Below are 23,147 nucleotides of genomic sequence, written 5' to 3'. Positions count from 1 at the left end.
GCTCCCTGCCTAGCACACCTACCTCCTACCTTGCACACCTGCCACCTACTCTGTGCAATCTCCTCCCACCTTGCACCCTCCCCTTTTCCCTTGCACACCCCCTCCCACCTTGCACACTCACCTTGCACACCCTCTTCCACGCCAGGGCAATTCCCTCCCGCCCTGCACCCCCTTCCCACCTTGCACACTCGCACACCCACCTCTCCCCCCGGCAGTAAATAGCCGGGCAGCCCCGCTAATCCCCCGGCCGCTCTAATCCCCGACAGCTGCCACGGCTGGGAAAGGCCCGGGGGAGGGGGGGGGGGGACACACAGCCCCCCCCCGCCCCGCCCCCCGCCAGGGACCGACCATCCCCAGGCCTCCCCGCCCCCACCCACCTGGTGCCTCAGTTTCCCCCGGGCCGTGTCCAGCCCCCACCCGGGGGTGGGCGGGGCAGAGGGGGCGTGGCCACCCCCCCCCCCCCGCCCCGGGCACCCGGGGAAGGAGCAACCGGAGCGGCCGGGCCTCGCCGGCCCCCGCACCCACGGGCACCCCACGTGCACCCCCGAGACCACATCCCCGAGCACCCCCCGTGTGCCCCCCTCGCCCACCCGCGACCTGACCCCCGCCCCATGGAGGCGCCCCCCGAGCCTCCGGCGAGGTCCCCCCCGGCCGCCGGGGTCCCCCACGCGGGACACGGTTACGAGACAGTGGCGCAGCGCTGCAGCGCGCGGCTCCTGCGGGCCGGCCAGGAGGGCAGGTGGGGCCGGGGGGGGGGGAAAGTGGGGTGGGTGGGGGGGTCGAGTGCTGGGGGGGGGCTAGGGGGAGGGGAGAGCTGTGCCACGCGTAGGGGTAGTGCCGTGGGGGGGATGTGCCGTGGCTACGGGGCCGTGGGGGGCAAGTGCTGGGGGGGTTGTAGTGGGGGGGGGTAATGCTGGAGGGGGACCGGGGGGGGCGGGCGTGCCACGCGTCGGGGTGGTGCCGGGGGGAGAAGCTGTGCCGAGGGGTTGCGACTTGGGGGAGCTGTGCCGTGGGTAGGGGGCCGTGGGGGGAGAGTGCTGGGGGGTGTGTGTGTGGGGGGGAGGAGGGTAGTGCCGGAGGGGGACTTGAGGGGGGCTGTGCCATTCGTGGGGTGGTGCCGTGGGGGTCCTGTGCCGAGGGGGTGCGGTTTACGGGGCCTGGGCCGTGGGTAAGGGGCCGTGGGGGGCAGGTACTGGGGAGGAGCGATTGGGGGGGTGGGGCTGTGCCACCGGTGGGGGGCCGTGGGGTCTGTGCCGTGGGAGCAAGTGCTGAGAGGGGAGGGCCTCGCACATGTGTGTGCCCTGGTGTGCCCAGCATCGGACGTGTGTGTGCCCTGGCGTGCCCAGCATCACACACGTGTGTGCCTTGGCATGCCCAGCCTTGCACACGTGTGTGCCTTGGCATGCCCAGCCTTGCACACGTGTGTACACTGGCGTGCCTGGCCGCAGCCCTGACCTTGCCTGCTGCACCGCGGGGGCGGATTAGAGCAGGCAGGGAGCGGGCAGCGCTAATCCTGCTGCCTGCACCCTGCCTGCACCCTGCCTGTGCCCTGCCTGCAGCTGGTCCGGGGGGGTCACAGTGGGTACCAGCACCCTCTTGGGGTGGAGAAGCATCCCCAGGGCCTGCAGGCAGGGTGCCATCCCCGGGGGGCTGCAGGCAGGAGCTGTTTTGCTGCCTGTGTCCCGCAGGGCCTTGTTAGCCGGAGGGTAACGAAGCACTGTGGGCACCGACACCTGCGGGCACCCAGTGGGTGGTGGGTCCCGCGGCAGCGTATGCGTGGTGTGGGGTGCTGGATGCAGCTGGAAGGGCGCGGCGCACCTGAGGGAGGGGGCAGCCCCTGAAGGGAGCGATGCAGCCCTTCCCCTGAAGAAAAGGGGGCACCCCAACAAAAGGGGGAGCACCCAGAGAAAGGGGGGGGACCCAAAACAAACACGGGCACCCAAAGGTAAAGCTGGGGGGGGGGGGCAGCCAAAAGCAAGGATGGGTACCCAAGAAAATGGGGTGTGTCTGAAAAAAGGGGCAGAACCCCGAAAAAGGCACAGCAACCCAAAGGTAAAGCTGGGGGGGGGGGGGCACCCAAGGCAAAGGGGTGCACCCAAAAGGAAGGATGGGCAGTCAAGAAAAGGGGGTGCACCCAAGAAAAGGATGGGCACCCAAAAAAAGGAAGGGCACCCAAGGCAAAGGGGTGCACCCAAAAGCAAGGGGCGGCACCCAAAAAAAGGAGAGGTATCCCAAAACCGATGGTGCACTCAAAATACCGGGGTGTACCCACAAATCGGGGGGGCACACTAGAACAAAAGGGGCACCCAGAAAACGGGGGCGGCATCCAAACCAGAGGAGAGCACCCAGAGAAAGGGGCCCCCCACATGTGAAGCCGGGGGCTCACCCAGGCAAGGGGAAGGCACCCAGACACGGGGCGCGCGCGCACGGTGCTTGCACACACGCGGGGCTGGCGCAGGGCGGGGCCGTGGGCGGGGCCATGGGGTCTGCCCCGCCCCCTGCCCCGCCCCGCTCCGGCGCTCAGCGCCATGGGCGAGGGGGAGCCCAGGTACCGGGTGGGGCGCGGGGGGAGTTACTGGGGAGGTAATGGGAGGTTACTGGGACGTGAGGAGGCAGCATTGGGGGGGATACTGAGGGGTTCCTGGGACGTGGAGGACAGCATTGGGGGGATACTGGGGGGTTACCGTGAAATGGAGGAGCAGGAGTGGGGGGGGGGTTACTGGGAGAGGGGGGGACCGGAGTGTGGAGTTACTGGGAGATGGAGGAGGTAGGGTAGTGAGGAGGCGGCAGTGGAGGGGGGACTGGGAGGTTACTGGGGCCTAGGGGCGAAGCGGGGGGGGGGGGGTACTGGGAGGTTATTGGGGGATGATGAGGCAGCACTGGGGAGTTACTGGGAGGTTCTTGAGGCATGGGGGGCTACTGAGTAGTGGGTGAGGGGTACTGGGGTGTTACTGGGGCACGGGGAGACAGCAGTGGGGGGGTACTGGGGCATGGGGGGGCCACGGGGTAATGGTAAGGCAGCGTTGGGGAGTCCTGGGGGGGTTACTGGGAGGTGGAGGGGCAGCAGTGGGGGGGTACTGGGGGAATACTGAAGGATGACGAGGCAGCAGTGGGGGGGTACTGGGAGGTGGAGGGGGGAGCGGGGGGGGGGGGGTGATGGAGGCTCCTAGGGATGGGGGGGCTGTAATGGGGCGTTCCTGGAAGTTACTGGGGGACGTGGGGGAGCGGGGGGCAGGGAGAGGAGTGAGAGGGGTGGTCTCGCTGTGCGGCGGGGGGAGGGGGGCGAGGGGTAGCGGGAGGGCACTGGGGATGCGGGCAGGGTTACTGGGAGGCGCTGGGGGCTGGTAGTGGGGCCGCTGGGCGGTGGCGGGGGGGGTACTGGGAGGCGCTGGGGCAGGCTGGGAGCGGGGGGGGGGGGCTGCGGCGGCCGGTCCCGGCTCTGGCTCCTCCTCCCGGGCAGCCTCGCCCCGGCCCCGCCCCTGCCCCGCCCTGCGCCGTGGCCGCTGCGGGCACCGGCACCGCAACGCGCCTCCCGCCCTGGGACCCCCCCCTGCCCCGGGACCCCCCCCCCGCCCCCCCCCCGGCACCGGCCTGGCCAGCCCAGGTGGGGGTTCGCGGGAGGGGTCCCGGTGCCGCGGCGGGGGGGCGGCGTGGTACGGATGGGGGGTCCCGGTGGGGGGCTCCCGCTGGCGGCAGGGGGGGTCCCGGTGCCACCCCCTGTCCTGCAGCATGGCCGACTACCTGATCAGCGGGGGCACCGGCTACGTGCCCGAGGACGGGCTTACTGCCCAGCAGCTCTTCGCCACCTCCGATGGCCTCACCTACAAGTATGTGTGGACCCCCCCCGACCCTTCCAGCACCCCCAGATACTCCAAACCTGGGGGGGCATCCCCCACCCCATCCCAGTGGGGTGCTCTCAGCCCAGCACCCAGCGTGGCTGGATGGGGCTGGGGCACCCTGGGCACTGTGGTCCCGGGGGTCCACTTGGGGTGCCCCCATCTCAGCCCTGTGGCCTTCGTGGGATGAGGGTCCCTGGGCACCGTTGTCCCCAGGGGACCTCCCCTGGGATGTGGCACCCACCCCCTGTGGGGACCGTGTCACTTTGTGGGGGCTGGGGGACACGTGTCTGGGGGGTTGTGGTCTGCTGGGGAGGGGTCCCAGCCATGGTGCCTCCCCCTTCCCTTCATCTCCTCTGCAGTGACTTCCTCATCCTCCCTGGCTTCATCGACTTCACAGCAGATGAGGTGGTGAGTCCTGGCCGCCTTGGTCTGGGACCCCCCCAGGGTGATATCTCAGTGTCCCATCCCCATGGGGTGATGTCCCTGTTGTCCCCCCACAGGGTGATGCCCCCATGTCCCACCCCAGGGTGACATCCCTGTGCCTCCCAGGGTAACAGCCCTGTGTGTGTGTGTGTTGGGGTGATGTCCCTGTCCCTCTTCACCAGGGTGATGTCCAGGTGTCCCCTCTTAGCATGATGTCCCCATGCCTCCCCCTGGGGTGATGGCAGGATGTGGTCTGGGATCACCATGGGGTTTTGGGGGTGTGGCAGGGGGGCTGCACCCCACAGCTGAGCAATGGCAGGGGGGGGGAACTTCTGGAACATCCATGGGCCCCCGGGGGGGGGAGGGACAGGGCCTGGGCAGGGCTGGGGGGCACAGGGGGTGGTCCCAGCTGGTGGGGTAGGGTGAGACTGGGAGGCAAGGGGCTCCCCCCACCCTGCTGAGGGGGGCCAGAAGGGAGAAGGGTCTGTGCTCCCCCCAGGACCTGACCTCGGCGCTGACCCGCAAGATCACCCTGAAGACCCCCCTCATCTCCTCCCCCATGGACACAGTCACAGAGGCCGACATGGCCATCGCCATGGCTGTGAGTGGGGGACACCCGGGGGGCGCACCCCGGGGTGGAGGGTGCCCAGTTCCACGTGGGTGCAGGGGGAGTTGGAGCCCTGGGGGTGGGGCAGGGGGGACATAGGGGCAGGGGAACTTGGGGGCTGCAGGCCCCGCACAGTGTGGGAGGAGGGCACCCCAGGAGGGTTGGAGGGAACGTGGGTGCAGGGGGGAGGTGCCCATTCCCACGATGGGAGTGTGTGTGGGTGCCCATACCCAGGTGGGTGCAGGCTCAGGGTGCCCACCCTACTGAGGGTCAGGTACCTACTGACCCCCTCCCTGTGACCCCACCCCAGCTGATGGGCGGCATTGGCATCATCCACCACAACTGCACCCCAGAGTTCCAGGCCAACGAGGTGCGCAAGGTGAAGGTAAGGGGGGTCCCCGCCACCATGGTGCCCCCCTGCCTGCTGCCCACTGCCCACAGCACTGCCCATGCCCCCTCCCCAGAAATTCGAGCAGGGCTTCATCACGGACCCGGTGGTGATGAGCCCCACACAGACGGTGGGGGACGTGTGGGAGGCCAAGCTGCGGCACGGCTTCTCGGGGATCCCCGTCACCCAGACGGGCAGGATGGGCAGCAAGCTGGAGGGCATTGTCACCTCCCGTGACATCGACTTCCTGGCCGAGAGGGACCACGGCACCCGGCTGGGCGAGGTGTGTGGGGGATGTTGGGGGGATGTGGGGCAGGAGTGTGGGATGGGTGGGATGCAGGGCAAGGATGTGGGACAAGGATGTGGAGCAAGGGTGGGATGCAGGACTGGGATGGGTAACAGGACTGGAGTGGGAGAAGGTGGGATGGAGAAGGTTGGAGGATGTTGGTGGGACATGGGGCAGGGGTAGGAGGTGGGTGGGAGAAGAGGGTGGGATGTGGGGCAGGGATGTGATGCAGGACTGGGATGGGGAACAGGACGGGTGGGAGAAGAGGGTGGGATGGAGGACAGGGGTGGAGGGGTGGGGAGCATTGGAGGACATTGGTGAGACATTGAGCAGGGGTGGGATGCAGAAAGAGGTGGGGTGACGGGGGTGATGGGATGGGAACAGGGATGGGGTGGGATAGGAATGGATTGGAAGAAGGTGCAGGGACGGAGTGGGGTGGGATCAAGGATGGACTTGGACAGGATGCAGGGATGGGAGGGAGTGGGATGCAGGCCAAGGGTACGATGGGGTGAGACACGGGGATGGGATGGGACAGAGCTGGGGTAGGGTGAGGTGGGACACGGGGATGAGATGAGATGCGGGGAGGGGATGGGATGGAATGGGACAGGATGGGATGGGATGAGGCGGGATGGGATGCAGCAGTGTAACACAGGGGTGGGATTAAGTGTGATAGGATGCAAGGATGGAATGCAGAGGTGGGATGGGATGAGGTGGGGTGGGATGCAGGGGTGGATAGCCTGGCCAAGGCCAGATGGCTGGGGTGGGAGCAGCCTGCAGTGGCCCCAGGGTCCTGCCAGCTCCCACGTGGGTGATGCTGGCCTCACAGGTAATGACGAAACGCAATGACTTGGTGGTGGCTCCTGCTGGCATCACCCTCAAAGAGGCCAATGAGATCCTGCAGCGCAGCAAGAAGGGTACCAACCCCACCACAGTGGGGCCCAGCACCCTGGCACCATCCCTGGGGTCACCTCTGTGTTTCCCCAACCCTTGGGGTCGCATCCACATCACTCATCCCTGGGGTTACCTCCACGTCATCAGTCCCTTGGGTCACCTTTGTGTTACCCCATCCTTTGGGTCACCTCCACGTCACCCCATTTCCATCCCTGGGGTCACTTCTGTGTCACCCCATCCCCATCTCTTGGGGTCACCTCTGCGTGCCCCCGTCCCTGGGGTCACCTCTGTGTCACCCCATTGGGGGGTCCCCCCTGTGCCCACCAGGGAAGCTGCCCATCGTCAATGACAGTGACGAGCTGGTGGCCATCATCGCCCGCACGGACCTGAAGAAGAACCGGGAGCACCCGCTGGCCTCCAAGGATGCCCGCAAGCAGCTGCTGTGCGGGGCAGCCATTGGCACCCGCGAGGATGACAAGTACCGCCTGGACCTGCTGGTGCAGGCCAGCGTCGACCTGGTGGTGCTGGTGGGTGGGGGGCTGCAAAGGGGACTGTGGGGGGCCCAGGGATGGGCACCCACCCTGCTGCACCCCACTCCTGCACCCAGCCCCATGGCATCCCAAATCCCTGCCCCAGGGCACCCCAAGTGCCCTCCCCAGAGCACCCCAATTCCCTTCCCAGCTCTCTAACCTCGGGCACCCCAAATCCGTGCCCCATGACACCCGAGTTCTCTCCTTGCCTGGCTCCCCACTCTATAGGTGCCCCTATTCCCTGCCCAATAGCACCCCAGTCCTCCCTCTGCCTGGCTCCCCACTCCATGACATTCCAAATCCTTCTTTACCCCACAGCACCTCAGTGCTCTCCTTGCTTTGTACCCCACCACACGGCACCCCAAATCCCTGCCCTGCTTGCCACCCCATGGCACCCCAATACCCAGCCCCACAGCACCCCAATCCTCCATCTGCCCAGCTCCCTGCCCCACAGCACCCCAAATCCTTGCCCTGTGGCACCCCAGTCCTCCCCCTGCTCTGCACCCTAAACCTCTGCCCTACTCCCCACCCTGTGGCACCCCAAATCCTCCCCCCAGGGCACCCCACACCCCTGCCCCCCATGCCATGTGTGAACCCCCTAACGCCGCCCCCCCCCATGCCGTGACCCCACATACAGTGTGTCCCCATATGGTGCCCCCCATGCCGTATCCCCTAGGACTCGTCCCAGGGGAATTCGATCTACCAGATCAGCATGATCCACTACATCAAGCAGAAATACCCCGACCTGCAGGTGATCGGGGGCAATGGTGAGCCAGGGCTGTGGGCACCCCACTGTGGAGGGTGGACGGGGGGCACGGGGGGCTGGAGTGCTGGGGGGTCAGCAGGGGAGGGTTGGGGAGTGGGGCGAGGATTTGGTGTGCTGTGGGGCAGAGGGCTGGGCAGGAGGAGGATCGGTGTGCTGTGGGGCAGGGTATTGGGGTGCTGTGGGGTGGGGAGCTGGGCAGGGCTTTGGGGTGCAGGGCAGGGGGAGGATCGAGGTGCTGTGAGGCAGGGAATAGGGGTACCATAGGGTGGGGGCCTGGGCAGGGAGAGGACTGGGGTGCTGTGGGGCTGAGTGCTGGGGTGCTGTGGGGCAAGGAATAGGAGTGCCGTAGGGTAGGGGGCTGGACAGGGAGAGGATTGGGGTGTCGTGGGGCTGGGTATTGGGGTGCAGGAGTGGGGTGCCTCGGGGGGGGTTGTCCCGTGGGGGAGCACCCCTTGCTGGCAGGTGCCTGATGTGGAGGGTGCCCTCTCGCCGGGGCGCAGTGGTGACAGCTGCCCAGGCCAAGAACCTGATTGACGCTGGCGTGGATGCCCTGCGGGTGGGCATGGGCTGTGGCTCCATCTGCATCACCCAGGAAGGTGCGTGGCGATGCACCGGTGACCCCCCCGGTGTGGTGACCCCCCGGCACGCCACGGCGCCCCGGCGGGTGCTGACCCCTCTCCGGCAGTGATGGCGTGCGGGCGGCCACAGGGCACGGCAGTCTACAAGGTGGCTGAATATGCCCGGCGCTTCGGCGTGCCCGTCATCGCTGACGGCGGCATCCGCACCGTGGGGCATGTGGTGAAGGCGCTGGCGCTGGGGGCCTCCACCGGTGAGCAGGGGGGCACAGGGGGCACGGGCACCCAGCACCCATCCTGCTGTCACCCATGGGGGTCCCTGCTGTCACCCCAGCACCCATCCTGCTGCCATGCTGGGGAGGTCCCTGCTGTCACCCCAGCACCCATCTTGCTGCCACCCTGGGGAGGTCCCTGCTGTCACCCCAGCACCCATGTTGGTGCCAGCCAGGGGCTGTGACGGCCGTCCCCCTGCAGTGATGATGGGGTCCTTGCTGGCGGCCACCACGGAGGCACCGGGGGAGTTTTTCTTCTCAGAGGGTGTGCGGCTGAAGCAGTACCGGGGCATGGGTTCGTTGGACGCCATGGAGAAGAGCAGCAGCAGCCAGAAACGCTACTTCAGGTATGTCATGGAGCTGGGGGGGGGGGCACGGGGGGGTCCCAGACACTCAGCCCTGACCCCCTTGCTCTGTGTCCCCCCCAACAGCGAGGGTGACAAGGTGAAGGTGGCGCAGGGGGTGTCGGGCTCCGTCCAGGACAAGGGCTCCATCCATAAATTTGTCCCGTATTTGATCGCGGGAATCCAGCACGGCTGCCAGGACATAGGGGCCAGGAGCCTCTCTGTGCTCCGGTGAGCTGGGGGTGGCATAGGGGACAAGGAAATGGGGGGGTGGGGGGGTGGGGGCGTCACCCTGCCCTGCTGACCCTGCCACCGCCCTCCACCAGGTCCATGATGTATTCGGGGGAGCTGAAGTTCGAGAAGAGGACCATGGCAGCTCAGATCGAGGGGGGGGTCCATGGGCTCCACTCGTAAGTGGGGGATTGGGGGGAGCACAGCGGTACAGGGGGGCATGGGGATGCTGCGGCAGGCACCACGTCAGATCTGGCTCATGTGCCCTTCCCCAGGGCATGGGGCTGGGGACAGGCACCCAGTTACACCAGTGCCAGGGATGGAGGGGCACCCAGTTACCACAGTGCTGGGTATGATGGGGGGGCACCCAGCCAGTTTGGGGTATGGGAGGTTCCCAGGCCTGCCTTTGCCCAGGTACTGGGGGGGGCAGGTCCCTCCTTGCCCCAGCACTGGGTGTTGGGGGTCCCCGGCCCCCCCTTACCCCAGCACTGGGTGTGGGCTGGTGTGGCCACACTGGGGGCTGTAGGAACCGATTGGATGGACCCTCAGCCGAGCCCCCTTCGGCTGTGGGTCACCCCCTATGCTGTGCCACTGTGGGAACACACTGGTACTGGGGGTGCTGGTCCAGACTGGGACTAGGGGAGCAGCCTGGGGGGATGGGGAGCCTGAGGCACATGACAGGGTCCAGGACACAGGGGTTCCAGGCAGAGCGTGGGGGCTGTGTGTGGGGGTGTTTCACCCAGGGGTAACCCGCAGCTGGGAGTCAGTGCTGTGGCCCCCCGCCCCAGTGACAGTCAGGGTGCAGAGTGGCTGCAGCAGTTGTTTTAATTCACCCCGTGGGGTGCCCCAGAGTGAGGATGAGCATCCACAGCCACCCCAGCCCTGCCTGGCACGTCCCCCCCTCCCACCTTGGTGCCACCCCCTTGCACTGGGGGCTTCTTCTCCGGGCCCCCCCGGGATGCTGCAGCACCTTTGGGGTCCAAGGGGAGGCAAGGCTTGCACAAGGGGGTGTGGTTTGTGCATGGGAGCAAGGCTTCTGGTAGCCACCAGAGCTGGCTGGCTGGCCACTGGGTGGCCAGTTGGGTGGCGGCTCATGGCCAGTTGCTGGTTGGTCAGCCTGTGGGGCTGCTGGTTGCTTGGCTGGGATACTGGTTGGCTGGCCAGGATGCTGGTTGGCTGTGGTTGGTTCTCATTGGCCAAGATGCTGGTTGAGGTGCTGGTTGGCTGGCCAGGCTGCTGTTTGTTGGTGATTGGCCAGCTGGTTGGCTGGGTGCTGGTTGAGGTGCTGGTTGGCTGTGGTTGATCAGCTGGTTGAGGTGCTGGTTGGTTGGGTGGCTGCTTCTTTGGCCGGGATATTGGCCAGTTTGCCCAGAGGCTGGCTGGCTTGGTGTGGTTGGGATGCTGGCTGGCTGGCTGGCTGGCTGGTTGGCTGGCCAGGATGCTGGCTGGCTAGTTGACCACCTTGGCCATGTTCTCCATGAGCCATGACCAGACAAGGTTGGGTAGGCCCAAGCAACCGTGGCATTGCTGATGTCTTCAGGGTGAAGCCGGGCAGTGGCTCAGGGCAGCATGTCCTCGCCGGCAGCCGTGGGGCTGCAGCACCTGCCCAGTGTCCACCTCAGCATGGACTGAGCTGGGGTGCTGGTGCTGGGCAGCTTGATGAGAGTGTGGTGCCGGTGCTGGATGGCTTGGTTGGAGCACAGTGCCGGTGCCAGGAGTCCAGTGCTGGTGGCCAGCCAGCCTCATTGGAGTGCATTACTGGTGCCAGGTGGCTTGGTCATGGCATGGTGCCGGCGCCAGCCTGGCTTGGTCGGAGCACAGTGCTGGTGCTGGGTGGTGCCGGTGCCAGGAGGCTCTGCCAGAGTGTGGTACTGGAGCCTGGTGACTTGGTCAGCATGTGATGCCAGATGGTGCCAGGGCCAGATGGTGCCGGTACCAGGAGCCTTGGGCAAGTGCAGTGCTGGTGCCAGGTCACCAGGTTGGAGCATGGTGCTGATGTCCAGCTGGATCACGGTGCCGGTGCCAGATGGCTTGGCGCAGCACATGGTGCCGGTGCCAGGTAGTGCTGGTTCTGGGACACTCAGCCGAGCATGGTGCAGCAGCTGGTCACAGGGTCAGACCAGGGTGCTGATGTCCATCTGGATCATGGTGCCAGTGCTAGGTGGCTTGGCTGGATTGTGGTGCTGGTGCATCCGGGTGGGGGGCCAGGGGGATCGCCGTGCCATGTGCCGGGCCAGGGTGACCTTGTAACCTTCTCTCTCTTTCCTGCCCATGCCGCTGCCATAGCTTTACAGTTCTGCCACGTAAGTACCAGCTAGCACCCCACTCCCACCGGGGCTGCGAGGTGATGGGGGAGGGGGGGCAGGCAGGGGGGGCTGCCATTGATGGGGGACCTGCAGCCCCCCAGTGGAGATAATGGGGTGGCTCAGGGTGCTGGGGGGGCACCTCTCCATTTACCAGCCAGGATCTGACGTGGTGCCAGTGCAGTGGGGGGGAGGGGTGGGGCAACCATGAGGTCTGGGGGCCCAGACCCCCGCCCCACTGCTCATCCCCCACTTCTACCCCACAGTTACGAGAAGCGGCTGTACTGAGGAGGGGGCACGCGCTGGCCCCCCCCGCCCAGAGCTGGCCGGTCTCCCCGCGGCCCCTCGTCACCACCGCCGCTAGTGCCACGCTGGGATGTCGCCGGGGCTGGCTTTGCACTACGGGCTGGACCCCTGGCCAGCCCCTGCCGCTGGCACCCCCCAGCCATAGGGCTGTCAGGGCCCCCCTGCCTGCCCCGCCGGCACCTACCTGGGACCACAGGACTTTTGTGTGGGCCCGGGGGTGCTGCACCCCTCAGGTGGGTAGGGCATGGCACCTGCTGCTTGCCCTCCGCCATGACCCTACTTTGCCCCTACAGGGGGGGCAGGGGAAGGGACTGCCCCCTGCCCCCCCCGCCTCCCATCAGGACTCCCTGCCAGTGCAGAGGGGGCTGCCCCTTTTCCCCTTCAGCTTGGGGTCACTGCAGGGGCAGCAGCAGCCCCCTGCACCTGGGGGAGCCTCCCAGCCCCCCAGCCCCCCTGGCAGGCTGGAGGGGGGGGCACCAGGGCCGACACCGTGCTGTATCCAGGTATTAATAAAGTAATGGAGCATCCAGTGCTGCCACTGCCTGTCTCCCTGCCTGTGCAGGCAGCACCGTGGCACATGTTGGCATAGCACAGCATGGGGTAGCACACCATGGCACATGTTTGCATGCCGTGGCACAGCCTTACACACGCTGGGGCTAGCGTGGTCACCTTGGGCACAGCATTGTGCACTGGCCTGGTCTTGCACGCTGTGGCACAGGTTTGCACACCAGGGGCACGAGGTAGCACGCCCTGGCACGGCCTTGAATACCGTGGGACAGGTTTGCATACCACAGGCACAGCCTTTGCACACTGTGGCATGGCATTGCACCCTGTGGCACAGGTGTGCACACTGTGGGCATGTCCTTGCACGCTGGCGCAGCCTTGCCCACCATGTCACAGCCTTGCACACCATGCCATGGCCTTGTGCACTGTGGGTAAGGCTTAGCACACCGTAGCACAGGTTTGCACACCGTGGCATGGCCTTGCACACCATGGCACAGCTTTGCACACCATGGCACGGGTTTACACACTGTTGGCATGTCCTTGCACACAATGGCATGGTCTTGCATGCCATGTCATGGCTTTGTACACCATGGGCATAGCCTTACACACCATGGCACAGGTTTGCACACCATGGACATGACCTTGTGCACCATGGCACACCTTCGCACCCTTGGCACAGCTCTGACCCTGGCACCGCAGCAGCCAGCCGTGGTGCCCTGTGGCCTCGTGGTCTCACGTGGGCTGGTAGTGCCACTCCGTCTGTTCGTCCTGGGGTGGGATGGCCCCTGCTAGAGCCTGGCCTTGGTGGGAGGGGGGCCCTCCAGTGAGCGCAGGAAGGCGAGCAGGGTGCGGCAGTACTCGGCGGGGTGCTGGCGCAGGTGGGCGGCATGGCGGGAGTGTGGCCAGCCCCAGGCATGGGCACGGATGCCCTGTGCCCGCCAGCCCTGCAGCAGCGCCCGCAGCACTGCTGGCTGGCTTAGCCCATCATCCAGGCAGTAGAAGAGGAGGAGGGGGCAGCGCAGGGGGGGGCTGGCGAAAGCGCCTCGTGCCCGCTCAAACTCCTGCCCCCCCCAGCACCCCAGCACCCTTAGGTACAGCCAGGCACCGGCACGCACTAGGGCCCGCAGGGACGGCGTGCCCACTGTGCCAGCGATGCCTGTGGGGAGAGAGCTGTGTCAGTGCCGGTGGGGGTCCTCGGTGGCACCTGCAGTGGGTATTTCCCCCCCAAGCCACACTCACCCTGCGCCATGTCCCCGAAGCCACCAGTCACCAGGCTGTCGTAGATGATGCCACGGAAGCGCGGTGCCAGGCGTTGGCACTGCTGGGGCTGGTGGTGGAGGAGCAGCAGCACCTGGGCAAAGGTGTAGGCACCGGCAGAGATGGCGTGCACCAGCAGCGGGCGGGTGGCCAGGCCACAGCCACCACTGCCACCAGCACCACCGTTGCCACCAGCACCACACCCACTACTGCCGTCACCATCGCTGCCACCACCACCACCAATGCCACCATCTCCGCAGTGGTCCAGCAGCCGCAGAAGCTGCCCTGCCAGGCGCTGCCCTTGCCATGGCCACAGGATGTGGCACACCGTTGTCCCCACCACCAGCACGTCCATGCCGTGGCGCAGGTAGAGCGCCAGATACCGTGCCAGCCCCCGTGCCCGTGCCCCCAGCCAAGGCAGCAGCAGCAGCAGGGGTCTGCCGGGGGGGGCTGGAGGGGACCCCTCAATGGCACTGTGGTAGAGGCGGATGGTGCCCGAGAAGGATGTCACCGTGACAGGGGGCAGTGGTGGGGAGGCACAATGCAGCCCCACGTCCTCCCTGGGGGAGACAGGGCAGGAGGTGGGCATCAGGGGGGCACTTCCAAATGTGGGTCACCCCCCCAAATGTGGGACAGCCCCCCAAAGTGGGGCAACACCCCCCAAACGGGGGAACCCCCCCCCCCCCCCCCCGACAGAAGACCCTGCAGTCCTGCCAGGCAGCACCCACACCCTGGGGGGATGGGGCAGGGGGGTCCTGTCCTGCTGCCCCCCTCTGTAGGGTCGTCTCCTCTCCACGTGCTGCCCCAAGATGGGCTGGGACCTCCCCCCCCCAGGGGACCCCTGCACCGTGAGGACGTTTGCATGTCCCATGTCCCACAGACACTTGGGGACACCCTGCCCACCTTGTGCCCCCCCTCCGTGTGCCCCAGACCCCCTCCCCCCTCCCTCTGGCCTGGGGACCGCGCACCCCCACCCTGGCATCTCCCCCCACCCTGGGGGCACTGGGCACGGGCTGAGCCCCTGCGGAGACATCGGGGCACTCAGGTCCCTGCAGCTCCCCCCAGACACACACACACACACACACACACACACACACACACACACACACACGCGCCACCCCCGTGTCCCCTCCCCATGCTCACCCGGTGTCACTGGCTGTGCCAGGGGGGTCCGGCAGCATCAGAGGGTCCGGCTCTGTGAGGGGGTCTAGCTGTGGTGGGGGGTCCAGTGTGCCAGGGGGGTCCGGTGTGCCGAGGGGGTCCGGTGTGCCGGGGGGGTCCAGCAGTGCTGTGGGGCTCTGCCTGTGCCTGGGGGTCCGGCAGTGCGGAGGCATCTGGCTGAGCTGGAGGAGTCCAGTTGTGCCAGCGTCCGGCTGTGCCGGTCCGGTGCGGGTGCGGGTGCTGGTCCGGGTGCCGGTCCGGTGCCGGTGCGGGTGCGGGTGCGGGTGCCGGGACACAGCAGGCAGTGCTGGCAGACGCCGGGATTAGGCCCGGCCGCGGTTACAAAACGCCTTACACAACGCCAGCGGGCACTGCGCCACCCCCGGTGGCATGGGGACAGGCCCCCCTGGTCCCCCACGGCTCCCCGTGCCCCTCTGCTATGTCAACCCCGCTATCTGGTCCTGGGGGATGGTGGCGACCTGGTGACAACTGCCATGCCCCCTCCCCAGCATATCCCCCGTACCCCCCCCCCCGCCCCAACCGCCGGAGACAGACAAACACCCCTCCCCCCCTGCCCTCCCCCAGGAGCCACCGTGGTCCCCAGTGCCTCCCTCTGGCATGCTGATGAGGGGCTGGGGGGGGCAATGAGGGTGTAACAGGGGTGTGTAAGGGGTGTACAATGGACCGGGTTCCACACTGCCAGAGGGTCTCAGCCCAAGCACCTCGGGGAAACCCCACCCCCACCCCGGAGCCGGAGCTTTGGGGTCCCAACTGCCAGGTGCGAGAGCAAAGGAGCTCACATGGTGGCACACAGGGTGTCACATGCCATGGCACATGCAGTGGCACAGATGGGGGCACACACAGTGGAACAGGTGGTGGCAATGGGCACTGGCATGCATGGTGCCACACTAGATGGCACACACAGTGGCACAGGTGGTGGCATGGGTACCAGCACACATGGTGGCACACTTGGTGGTGTACATGCTGCCCCCGTGGCAGGGCTGCCTACAATCAGACAGGGCAGAGGTGACCCAAGTGGGTGTCCCCATCCCTCTGCCAGCCCCTCCAGCACTGGCAGCTCCCGGCGTGCCATGCCGTGGCCTGGATGGCAGTGGCGGCTCACCCGAGCGTGCAGTGTGCACCGTGCAGAGCTGCTGACCCACTTCCCTGCTTACTGCCCGCAGGGCCATCGAGCGGCTGTGCCCATCCCAGCACCTCTGCATCCCCCCCCCGCCTCGTGCCTCTGTTCCCCCTCCTGGCTCTGCCCCATGTTACCCACCCCTGGGGGGCTGCTGGCATGGCCTTGTCATACAGCCAGGTCTTGGGGCTGCCAATGGGGCACAGGCTGCGGTCACCCTGAGCATGAGGGGTACAGTGAGTGTGCGCAGCGAGTGTGTGCAGCTCATGTGCGCAGTGTGCGTGTGCAGTGAGTGTGTGTGCCCGCAGCATGTGCATGCAGTGTGTGCAGGGAGTGCAGTGCATGCCTGCAGTGAGGGTGTGCATTCAGTGAGCGTGCACAGGGCATGCCTGCAGTGACTGTGAGCAGTGTGTGCATGCACTGAGTGTGCATGATGCATATCTGCAGTGTGGTGTGTTGTGCAGTGAATGTGTGCAGCATAGGCCTGCAGTGTGTGTGCAGTGAGTGTGCACGCAGCGCCTGCAGTGAGTGTGCACAGCATGTGCATAAAATGGTGCATACACCGTACATAGGCAGCGTGCAGTGCGTCACGCAGTGTGTGGGATGTGCAGGGGATGTGTGTGCAGGGAGTGTGGGCTGTGCACAGTGTGGACGTGCGGTGAGTGAGTGTTGTGTGGGCAGGGTGTGAGCAGTGCGTGTGTGAGCAGTGTGCAAGCAGTGTGTGAGCAGTGCAAGCAATGTCCACACAGTGCAAGTGTGAGCACTGTGCCTGTGCAGTGTGTGCGCAGTGTGCCCATGTGCAGTGCATGTCCGTGCAATGTGTGGAAGCCGCGTGAGCAGCGTGTGCTCTGTGTCTGTGTGGTGTGTGCAATCTCTGTGCGATGCGAGCAGTGTGCAATGTCTGCATGCAGTGTGCAGTGTGTGCAGGCAGTGTGCGCAGTGTGAGCAGTGTGTGCATTGTGAGCAGCGTGTGCAAACTGAGCGCTGTGTGCAGTGGGAGCAGCGTGAGCAGTGGAAGCAGTGGGAGCAGTGCTTCCATGCCACGTGCAGTGGGAGCAGTGTCCGTGTGCCAGTGGGAGCGAGCCGGTCCGGGCCGAGCCGAGCCGGGCGGCTCCCGGTGCCCGCGGCCGTGGCGGCAGGGCCGGGGGCGGAGGAGGAGGAGGAGGGGGGAGGTTTGGAGAGGAGGGGGGTGTGGAGAGGAGGAGGAGGGGGGGTGCAGCCCGCGCCCGCCCCGCCCGCCGCTGCTCTGCCGCTGCCGGTGCTGCCGGTGCTGCCGGAGGTGCCGGTGCCGCGGAGCGGGGCCGGGCCGGGGCCAGAGCCGCGGCGGAGGCCGGTGGGTGCGGGCGGGGCCGGGCGGGGGGGGGCCGAGCCCAGGGGACTGGGGGTGCCGGGGTGCCCGGGGTGCTGGCGTGCATGGTGCTGGGGTGTCCAGGGTGCCCGGTGAGAGAGTGCTCGGGGTGCTGGGGTGCAGGGGGCTGGGGTGCCCGGGGTGCTCAGTGCGGGGGTGCTGGGTTGCGGTGTGTGGAGGTGCCCTGTGCGGAGGTGCTGGGGTGCAGGGTGCAGGGGTACGCGGGGTGCTCAGTGCGGGGGTGCTGGGTTGCGGTGTGCGGAGGTGCCCTGTGCGGAGGTGCTGGGGTGCAGGGTGCTGAGGTGCCTGGGATGCTGGGTGCTGGGGTGCCCGGGGTTCCTGGTGCTGGGGTGCAAGATGCTGTGATGCCTGGGGTGCTGGGGTGCAGGTTGCTTGGGTACCCGAGGTGCCTGGTGTGTGGGTGCAGGGTGTTGGGGTGCTGGGTGGTGGAGTGCTCACATTGCACGTTGCAGGGGTGTGCAGGGTGGAGGGTTGTTGGGCTACCAGGGTGCAGGGGCACAGGGATGCTGGGGTGCCGGGATCCTGGCTGCCTGGAGTGGTGGGGTGCTGGTGAGCAGGGGGCTCAGGTGCGCTTAGGAGGTGCTGGGGCAGCGGGGCTGTGTGGGACCCAAGTGTGCCAGGTGTGCAAGTGGGTGTAGCAGAGCTGGGGGCGAGTGTGTGAGCGTGTGTGTGCATCCCATGCTGAAGCGGCAGCACTTCGGGCTGAGGCGAGCAGTGCGCACACACAGAGCCCCCATCACACCCCCACGCAGGCTGGCTCATGCACACGTGCTCACACACGATGTCATGCACACCCACGCCTGCACACCCGCACACGCTCACTGAGCTGGGCAGGTGGGGGAACAGGTGGGAGGGGTGCAGGGGGTGTGCACAGCTGGGGCGTGCAAAGGGGGTGTGCATGGGTGGGGGTGTGCACAGTCGGGGTGTGCAAGGGGGTGTGTGCAGCTGGGGTGTGCATACAGGTGTGCAAGGGGTGTGTGCACAGCTGGGGTGTGCACGGGGGTGTGCATAGGCATGTGCACAGGGATATGCATGGTCTGGGCTCTGTGTGCGTGTGCATGGCCAGGCTGGCTCAGGGTCATGCGATGCCGCGTGCATGGGAGGTGCTGCGCTTCCCCCACCACATGCATGTGCACACCTGGGGGAAGTGGTGTGGGGGAGGGGGTCACCCATGGGTGCCATGCTGGGGTACGTGTTGAGTTTGACCCAGCATGCAACACCCGGGGGACCAGCACCAAGGAGGGCAGCGGGGTGCTGGGGGCTGGGGGGCAGCCCCTGTGCTGGCAGTGCTGGGGTGTGTTGGCAACGGTGGGTGGCAGAAATGACAGGTCCCCGTGTGCCCCGCGAGCCCCTGTCACATCGCATCCGTCCCTGCTGCGCTGCCACTGCGCTGATGTGCCCCGATGTGACACCGTGGAGACAGGCTTTGTCACAAAGATTAGGGCCCTGGCACCAGGTTGGGGGGGCACTCCACTCCCTCGGGTGGCCCCGGCTTAGGGGACAAGCCCCCCCCTTCAGCAGCCTGAGGGTGGGGGCCTGCTCCATGTGCCCCCTGTCCCCCTGTGCCACCGCATGCCCTGGGGGTGGCAGGAGCATGGCGGGACAAGAGTGGCGGGACAAGCCATGACGCCCCCCTCCCCAGCGCCCACACTGCCTGCCCTACCCTCAGCCCCGGGGGGTGGCAGGTGCTGGGGCCACCCACGCCGGGCAGTGCTCTGCCTGGGGGGGGACCTGAGCCACGGGGTGTCGGTGGGACCCGGTGCGCCCTGTTCTGCCCGATCCGGTTTGGGCAGGGGCTGCTGGCGCAGGCAGGGCATGGCGCGGGCAGGCTGCCTGTCCCCAGGGATGCTCCTGTCCCCATCCTGCCTTGCCGGTGTCCCCAGACATGGCCCCCCAGCAGAGCCACACCAGCTGCCGTTGACATGGGCATGTCACCATCCTGCAGGGGACACCGGGGCTGGGATGGTGCCGTGGGGCTGTATCGGTGCTTTGAGGCTGGCTGAGCTCCATGGTGCCTTGGGGCTGGGTGTGCTATGGGGTTGCCTGTGCTGTGGGGCTGGCTGTGTGCCATGGGGCTGGCTGGGTTGTCCTGCGGCTGGCTGGCTGAGCTGTGGGGTGTGCCGTGGAGCTGGCTGTGCTGCGGGGCTGGCTGTGCTGTGGGGTGTGCCATGTGCCATGGCGTGTGCCATGTGCTGTGGGGCTGGCTGTGCACCATGTGCTGGGTATGATGTTGGTGCTGGTGTAACTGTGCCCTCTGCCCTTCTTCACAGCGCTGCTCCCACTGTGCCACTGTCCCAGATGTCCCCCATGGGGCTGGGGGCAGCCCCTTACCTGCTGCTGGCCCTGCTGTGCCTGGCCCCCCTCACTGCTGCCCCGCCGCCCCCCACAGCACCCACCAGCCTCCCAGGACCCCTGGGGACAGCACCGGGACCCCCCGCACCCCGCAGTGAAGCCCCTGTCCTCTCCCTCAACCTCGGCCTCAACTTCAAGATCAAGGTGCGAAGCCAGGGCAACCCCCGCCCCGCCGCCCCCTCTGCCCCCCCAGCACCCCCCTATCCACTGCCCCCTGGCACTACTGGGACCCCTGTGCCCCTGACCCTGCTGCCATCAGGCTTGGGCTGGCCTGACTCCAGGGATGAGCCGGGCTCTGGGGTCCCCCCGGAGGAAGTGGGGGGGTGGGGGGGCCCTCCTCTCCGTGCCAGCACAACCCCCCCGGCATCCCTGGCTGGGGAGCAGGACAAGGAGCTGGAGCTGGACATCGCCATTGACCTGACGGCAGGGCTGGAGCCTGAAGTGGGGCCAGGGGGTGCCGTGCCCCCCACCAGCCTCCTGTGGGCCCACCCCAGCCCCCGCCGCCCCATCCCGCTCATCCCTGGCATCAAGGCCGGCATCTCGGAGCTGGCCAGCAAACTCAGTGCTGCTGGTGAGTGCCACAGCTGAGGTGGGCTGGGGTCCCCCGGCACGGCCCCCCCATACTGAGGGAGCCCCAAACGTGTATGTCCTCCCCTCAGGGTTTCTGGTGCCCACGGCGCCCCCCAGGGTCGGCCACGAGGTGCCGGGGGGCAACGGGTCCCAGGAGCAGGATCAGGCTGGCAGTGGTGCTGAGCCAGGTGAGGGGGGGTCCTGGGGGAGGTGGGGGGATCCTGACACTCCCACAGTGTCTGGTGTGATGGGGGGGGGGGGAGCTTGGGGAGCCTGTGGGTGTGCATGACATGGTGGGGCACAGGAGGGAAAACGGGGGTGCTAAGCATGCGTGGGGCATGAGTGATGTGGGGTGCACATGGAGGGGAGTGGTGCACATGCTGCCCTCCCACCCTGACCCCTCTCCTCCCCTACAGCCCACCCCCCTGGCCGCCAGCCCCCCCGGGGCACCGTGCCCCCCTCGGCCGCCGCCTCTGCCTGCACCCAGGGCTCCACCTGCGGCTCAGGGGGACCAGATCCCCAGGGTGCCCCCGCCACTCCCCTCTCCTGGCCCCCCCACTTCGTGGCCCTGCAGACCAGCTGGTCCGTGGCCACCGCCACCTGGGGCCTGGCCTGGGAGGCCCACATCTACGGGATCGGATGCCTTTTCGCTCTACTGGGACTACTGGGAATCGTGGTGCTACTGGGGGGTCCCTGCAGTCGGCCACCTGCTGCCCGGCTGCTGGGGGGGCTGTTGGCAGCAGCGGGGGCTGCCCGCGCCTTCCCCCTCTTCTTCGACGCCTACGAGCAGCATGGCCGCCTGCCCCCCACCGCTGCGCGCCTCCTCTTCGAGCTGCCTTTCCCATGCCTGGGCTGGGGGCTGGTGCTGGCCCTGCGCTCCCCCTCTCGCTGCCAGACCCCCGCCGTGGTGGCGCTGGGAGTGCTGCACGTGGCGGGGGTGCTGGGCACCGTGCTGGCAGTGGCGATGCTGGGCCGGCTGCCGGGGCTGCTGCTGCTGCCGCGGGGGCTCTTTGCTGGCCTGGTGGCTGCCCTGACCCTATGGGTGCTGCCCTGCTGTGGGGGTGGGGGGCGGGGGGGGGGGAGCCCAGGGCAAGGTGCGGGGGGCTGGGGGACTGGGGGCGGGGGTGGCAGTGGGGGTGGCAGCACTGGGGGCCGTGCTGAGTGCGGGGCTGCAGGTTTTTGGGGCGCTGCAGGTGCTGGGCTGGGGGGGGCCACCCCCTCCCGGGCCCTGGGCGTGGTGGGGGCTGCAGCTGGGCTGTCGCCTGGCCGAGGCCACCATGGGGCTGCCCCTGGCTGTGCTGGCACTGGTGGTGGCCCCTCCTCCCCGGCAGTCCCCTGCTGAGCCCCCCAACGGCTGCGCCCTGAGGCCGCAGGGGGACACCGAGGCGCTGCCGCTCTGTGGGGACCACCCTGAGCCCCCTGAGGCCGACGGGGACCCCACAGCTGGCTACCGGCCCCCCTCGCCCATTGACCTGCGCCGCAGCATTGATGAGGCGCTGGGAGCCCGGCCCGGAATCTTCCGTCACGGCACCGTGGCAGGGATCAGCGTCATTGGCACAGTGGGAATCGGCACCGATGGCACGGCAGGGAGCAGTGCCACCAGCACGGCTGGGATCGGCACAACAGGCTTGCCAGGGATCGGCACCACCAGCACAACTGCGACACCAAGTCTTGGCACAACCAGCACAGAAGGGCTCACCACAACCAGCATAACGGGGCTCTGCACAGCTGGCATGCCAGGGATGGGCACCGCTAGCATGGCAGGGATTAGTGCAACCAATGCATCAGGGTTCGGCACAACCACGACACTGAGTCCTAATACAACCAGCACAGCAGGGTGTACCACAACTGGCACACCTGGGCTCAGCACCACCAGCACCCTGGAGCTCAGCACCACCAGCACACCAAGCCTCGGCACAGACAGCACACCCGCGCTTAGCACTACCACCGTGCCGGGGCCCAGTGCAGCCGGCACAGCGGGTCTTGGCACAATGGCTACACCAGATCTCAGTACAACCAGCACATCGGGTCTCGGCACTGCCGGCACACGGGAGCCCAGCACCACCAGCACACCGGGGCTCACCCCCGCAGGCCGCCCTCGGCCCCTGCAGCGTGCAGCCTCCTTGGGGGGGTGGTCTGTGATGTCCCCGGGGGCATGGGGGCGGCGAGGTGGTGGCAGCCCCTCGGCCCAGGGACTGTCCCAGGGGGGGCTGGCGGCGGTGCCAGACCCCAGCCCTACTCGGCGGGGTCCCCCCCGGGCAGCCCCTGTGCTGCGGCCCTCCCAGAGCTGGGCAGGGGGCAGCCCCTGCCCCCCCCCAGCCCCCCGGCCCCAGGGGGGACACCCTGGCGGGGGGGTCCCTGCAGCCGGGGGCGTCCCTGAGCGCCCCGGTGACTCCAGCTCCAACCGCCACAGCCTGGGCAGTGACACCATAGACTTGTAGGACACGGGGTGTCCCCCAGCGTCCCTACGGCTGCCATGGAGCCCCAGCGAGGCCAGCAGTGCCCCGGGGAGAGCAGCGCAGAGCCCAGCTTGGCCCACCCAGCACGCTGCCTCCGGGACCCTCCGCCCCCACCTGACCAGGGGACCCCCCCGAGTCAGTGATGCCCAGGAGACACCGAGGACCCTCAGATGCCTGCAGTCCCCAGAGACCCCCAGCTGCCCCCCGAGTCCCTGTGACCCCCAAGTACGGGTGAGAACTTGGGGGGACACCCCCCCAGCTCCCTGAAACTCCCAAGTACGGGTGACAACCTGGGGACACCCCAGAGTCCCTCAGACCCCCCTGGTCCCTGGGACCCCCTACATACAGCTAACAACTTGGGGACCTCCCATGTCCTTGAGACCCTCAAATACAGGTGGCAACCTGGCGCCCCCCCATCTGCCCTGCAAGTCCCCGAGACCCTCAAATACGGGTGAAAATCTGGGGACCCCCTCCCCTCCCAGGTCGCTGAGCCCCCCCCAGTCCCCGGTCTCCCCCCTGCCATGCCCTGAAGCCCCCCCAGTCCCATGCCAGACCCCCAAAGTGCCCCACAGATCC

The 23,147-nt window shown here is 67.6% G+C and overlaps 3 protein-coding genes across 6 annotated transcripts; 2 read left to right on the top strand and 1 right to left on the bottom strand.

Annotated features, from left to right (window-relative positions):
- The first annotated feature begins 441 nt into the window (after window positions 1–441).
- IMPDH1 (inosine monophosphate dehydrogenase 1) lies at window positions 442–12,290 on the top strand. Of its 4 annotated transcripts, none has more exons than XM_055808777.1 (16): window positions 442–739; window positions 3,729–3,827; window positions 4,199–4,247; window positions 4,762–4,863; window positions 5,180–5,254; window positions 5,334–5,540; window positions 6,370–6,457; window positions 6,762–6,961; window positions 7,641–7,731; window positions 8,231–8,326; window positions 8,416–8,559; window positions 8,780–8,924; window positions 9,009–9,152; window positions 9,248–9,331; window positions 11,439–11,455; window positions 11,722–12,290. In XM_055808777.1, exons 1-16 carry the CDS (start codon window positions 612–614, stop codon window positions 11,817–11,819), a joined length of 1,767 nt encoding a protein of 588 aa, XP_055664752.1. In that variant the 5' UTR covers window positions 442–611; the 3' UTR covers window positions 11,820–12,290. The 4 variants fall into 4 exon arrangements, with proteins under 4 accessions (XP_055664752.1, XP_055664753.1, XP_055664754.1 ...); XM_055808779.1 differs by lacking the exon at window positions 442–739 and adding an exon at window positions 1,245–2,548; XM_055808778.1 differs by lacking the exon at window positions 11,439–11,455 and having other exon boundaries at window positions 444–739.
- A 126-nt stretch (window positions 12,291–12,416) lies between these two features.
- On the bottom strand, window positions 12,417–15,058 carry LOC114013882 (uncharacterized). Its single transcript, XM_055808785.1, has 3 exons — window positions 14,666–15,058; window positions 13,505–14,082; window positions 12,417–13,421 (listed from the first exon to the last, which is right to left on the bottom strand). Exons 1-3 carry the CDS (start codon window positions 14,854–14,856, stop codon window positions 13,054–13,056), a joined length of 1,137 nt encoding a protein of 378 aa, XP_055664760.1. The 5' UTR covers window positions 14,857–15,058; the 3' UTR covers window positions 12,417–13,053.
- Window positions 15,059–17,078: 2,020 nt separating this feature from the next.
- On the top strand, window positions 17,079–23,026 carry PRRT4 (proline rich transmembrane protein 4). Its single transcript, XM_055807678.1, has 6 exons — window positions 17,079–17,154; window positions 19,461–20,113; window positions 20,202–20,300; window positions 20,529–21,154; window positions 21,363–21,780; window positions 22,920–23,026. The coding sequence occupies exons 2-6, from the start codon at window positions 19,489–19,491 to the stop codon at window positions 23,024–23,026; spliced, it is 1,875 nt and encodes a 624-aa protein (XP_055663653.1). The 5' UTR covers window positions 17,079–17,154; window positions 19,461–19,488.
- The last annotated feature ends 121 nt before the right edge of the window (window positions 23,027–23,147 follow it).

The sequence above is a fragment of the Falco peregrinus genome, chromosome 6 (genome assembly GCF_023634155.1).
Source record: "Falco peregrinus isolate bFalPer1 chromosome 6, bFalPer1.pri, whole genome shotgun sequence".
Taxonomy (NCBI): domain Eukaryota; kingdom Metazoa; phylum Chordata; class Aves; order Falconiformes; family Falconidae; genus Falco; species Falco peregrinus.
This window is presented reverse-complemented; position numbering and strand designations above follow the sequence as displayed.

What these genes read in the sequence shown, in the direction of transcription:
- LOC114013882 (XM_055808785.1), bottom strand. Translation starts at nt 14,856, where the DNA reads ATGCCTCCGCACTGCCGGACCCCCAGGCACAGGCAGAGCCCCACAGCA. An exon ending in GGCACAGCCAGTGACACCGG is followed by an intron (nt 14,083 to 14,665) that starts GTGAGCATGGGG and finishes TGTCTCCCCCAG; the next exon opens with GGAGGACGTGGGGCTGCATT. An exon ending in CTTCGGGGACATGGCGCAGG is followed by an intron (nt 13,422 to 13,504) that starts GTGAGTGTGGCT and finishes CTCTCCCCACAG; the next exon opens with GCATCGCTGGCACAGTGGGC.
- PRRT4 (XM_055807678.1), top strand. Translation starts at nt 19,489, where the DNA reads ATGTCCCCCATGGGGCTGGGGGCAGCCCCTTACCTGCTGCTGGCCCTG. An exon ending in CAGCAAACTCAGTGCTGCTG is followed by an intron (nt 20,114 to 20,201) that starts GTGAGTGCCACA and finishes TCCTCCCCTCAG; the next exon opens with GGTTTCTGGTGCCCACGGCG. An exon ending in TGGCAGTGGTGCTGAGCCAG is followed by an intron (nt 20,301 to 20,528) that starts GTGAGGGGGGGT and finishes CCTCCCCTACAG; the next exon opens with CCCACCCCCCTGGCCGCCAG.
- IMPDH1 (XM_055808777.1), top strand. Translation starts at nt 612, where the DNA reads ATGGAGGCGCCCCCCGAGCCTCCGGCGAGGTCCCCCCCGGCCGCCGGG. An exon ending in CATCTGCATCACCCAGGAAG is followed by an intron (nt 8,327 to 8,415) that starts GTGCGTGGCGAT and finishes CCTCTCCGGCAG; the next exon opens with TGATGGCGTGCGGGCGGCCA. An exon ending in AGCCAGAAACGCTACTTCAG is followed by an intron (nt 8,925 to 9,008) that starts GTATGTCATGGA and finishes CCCCCCCAACAG; the next exon opens with CGAGGGTGACAAGGTGAAGG.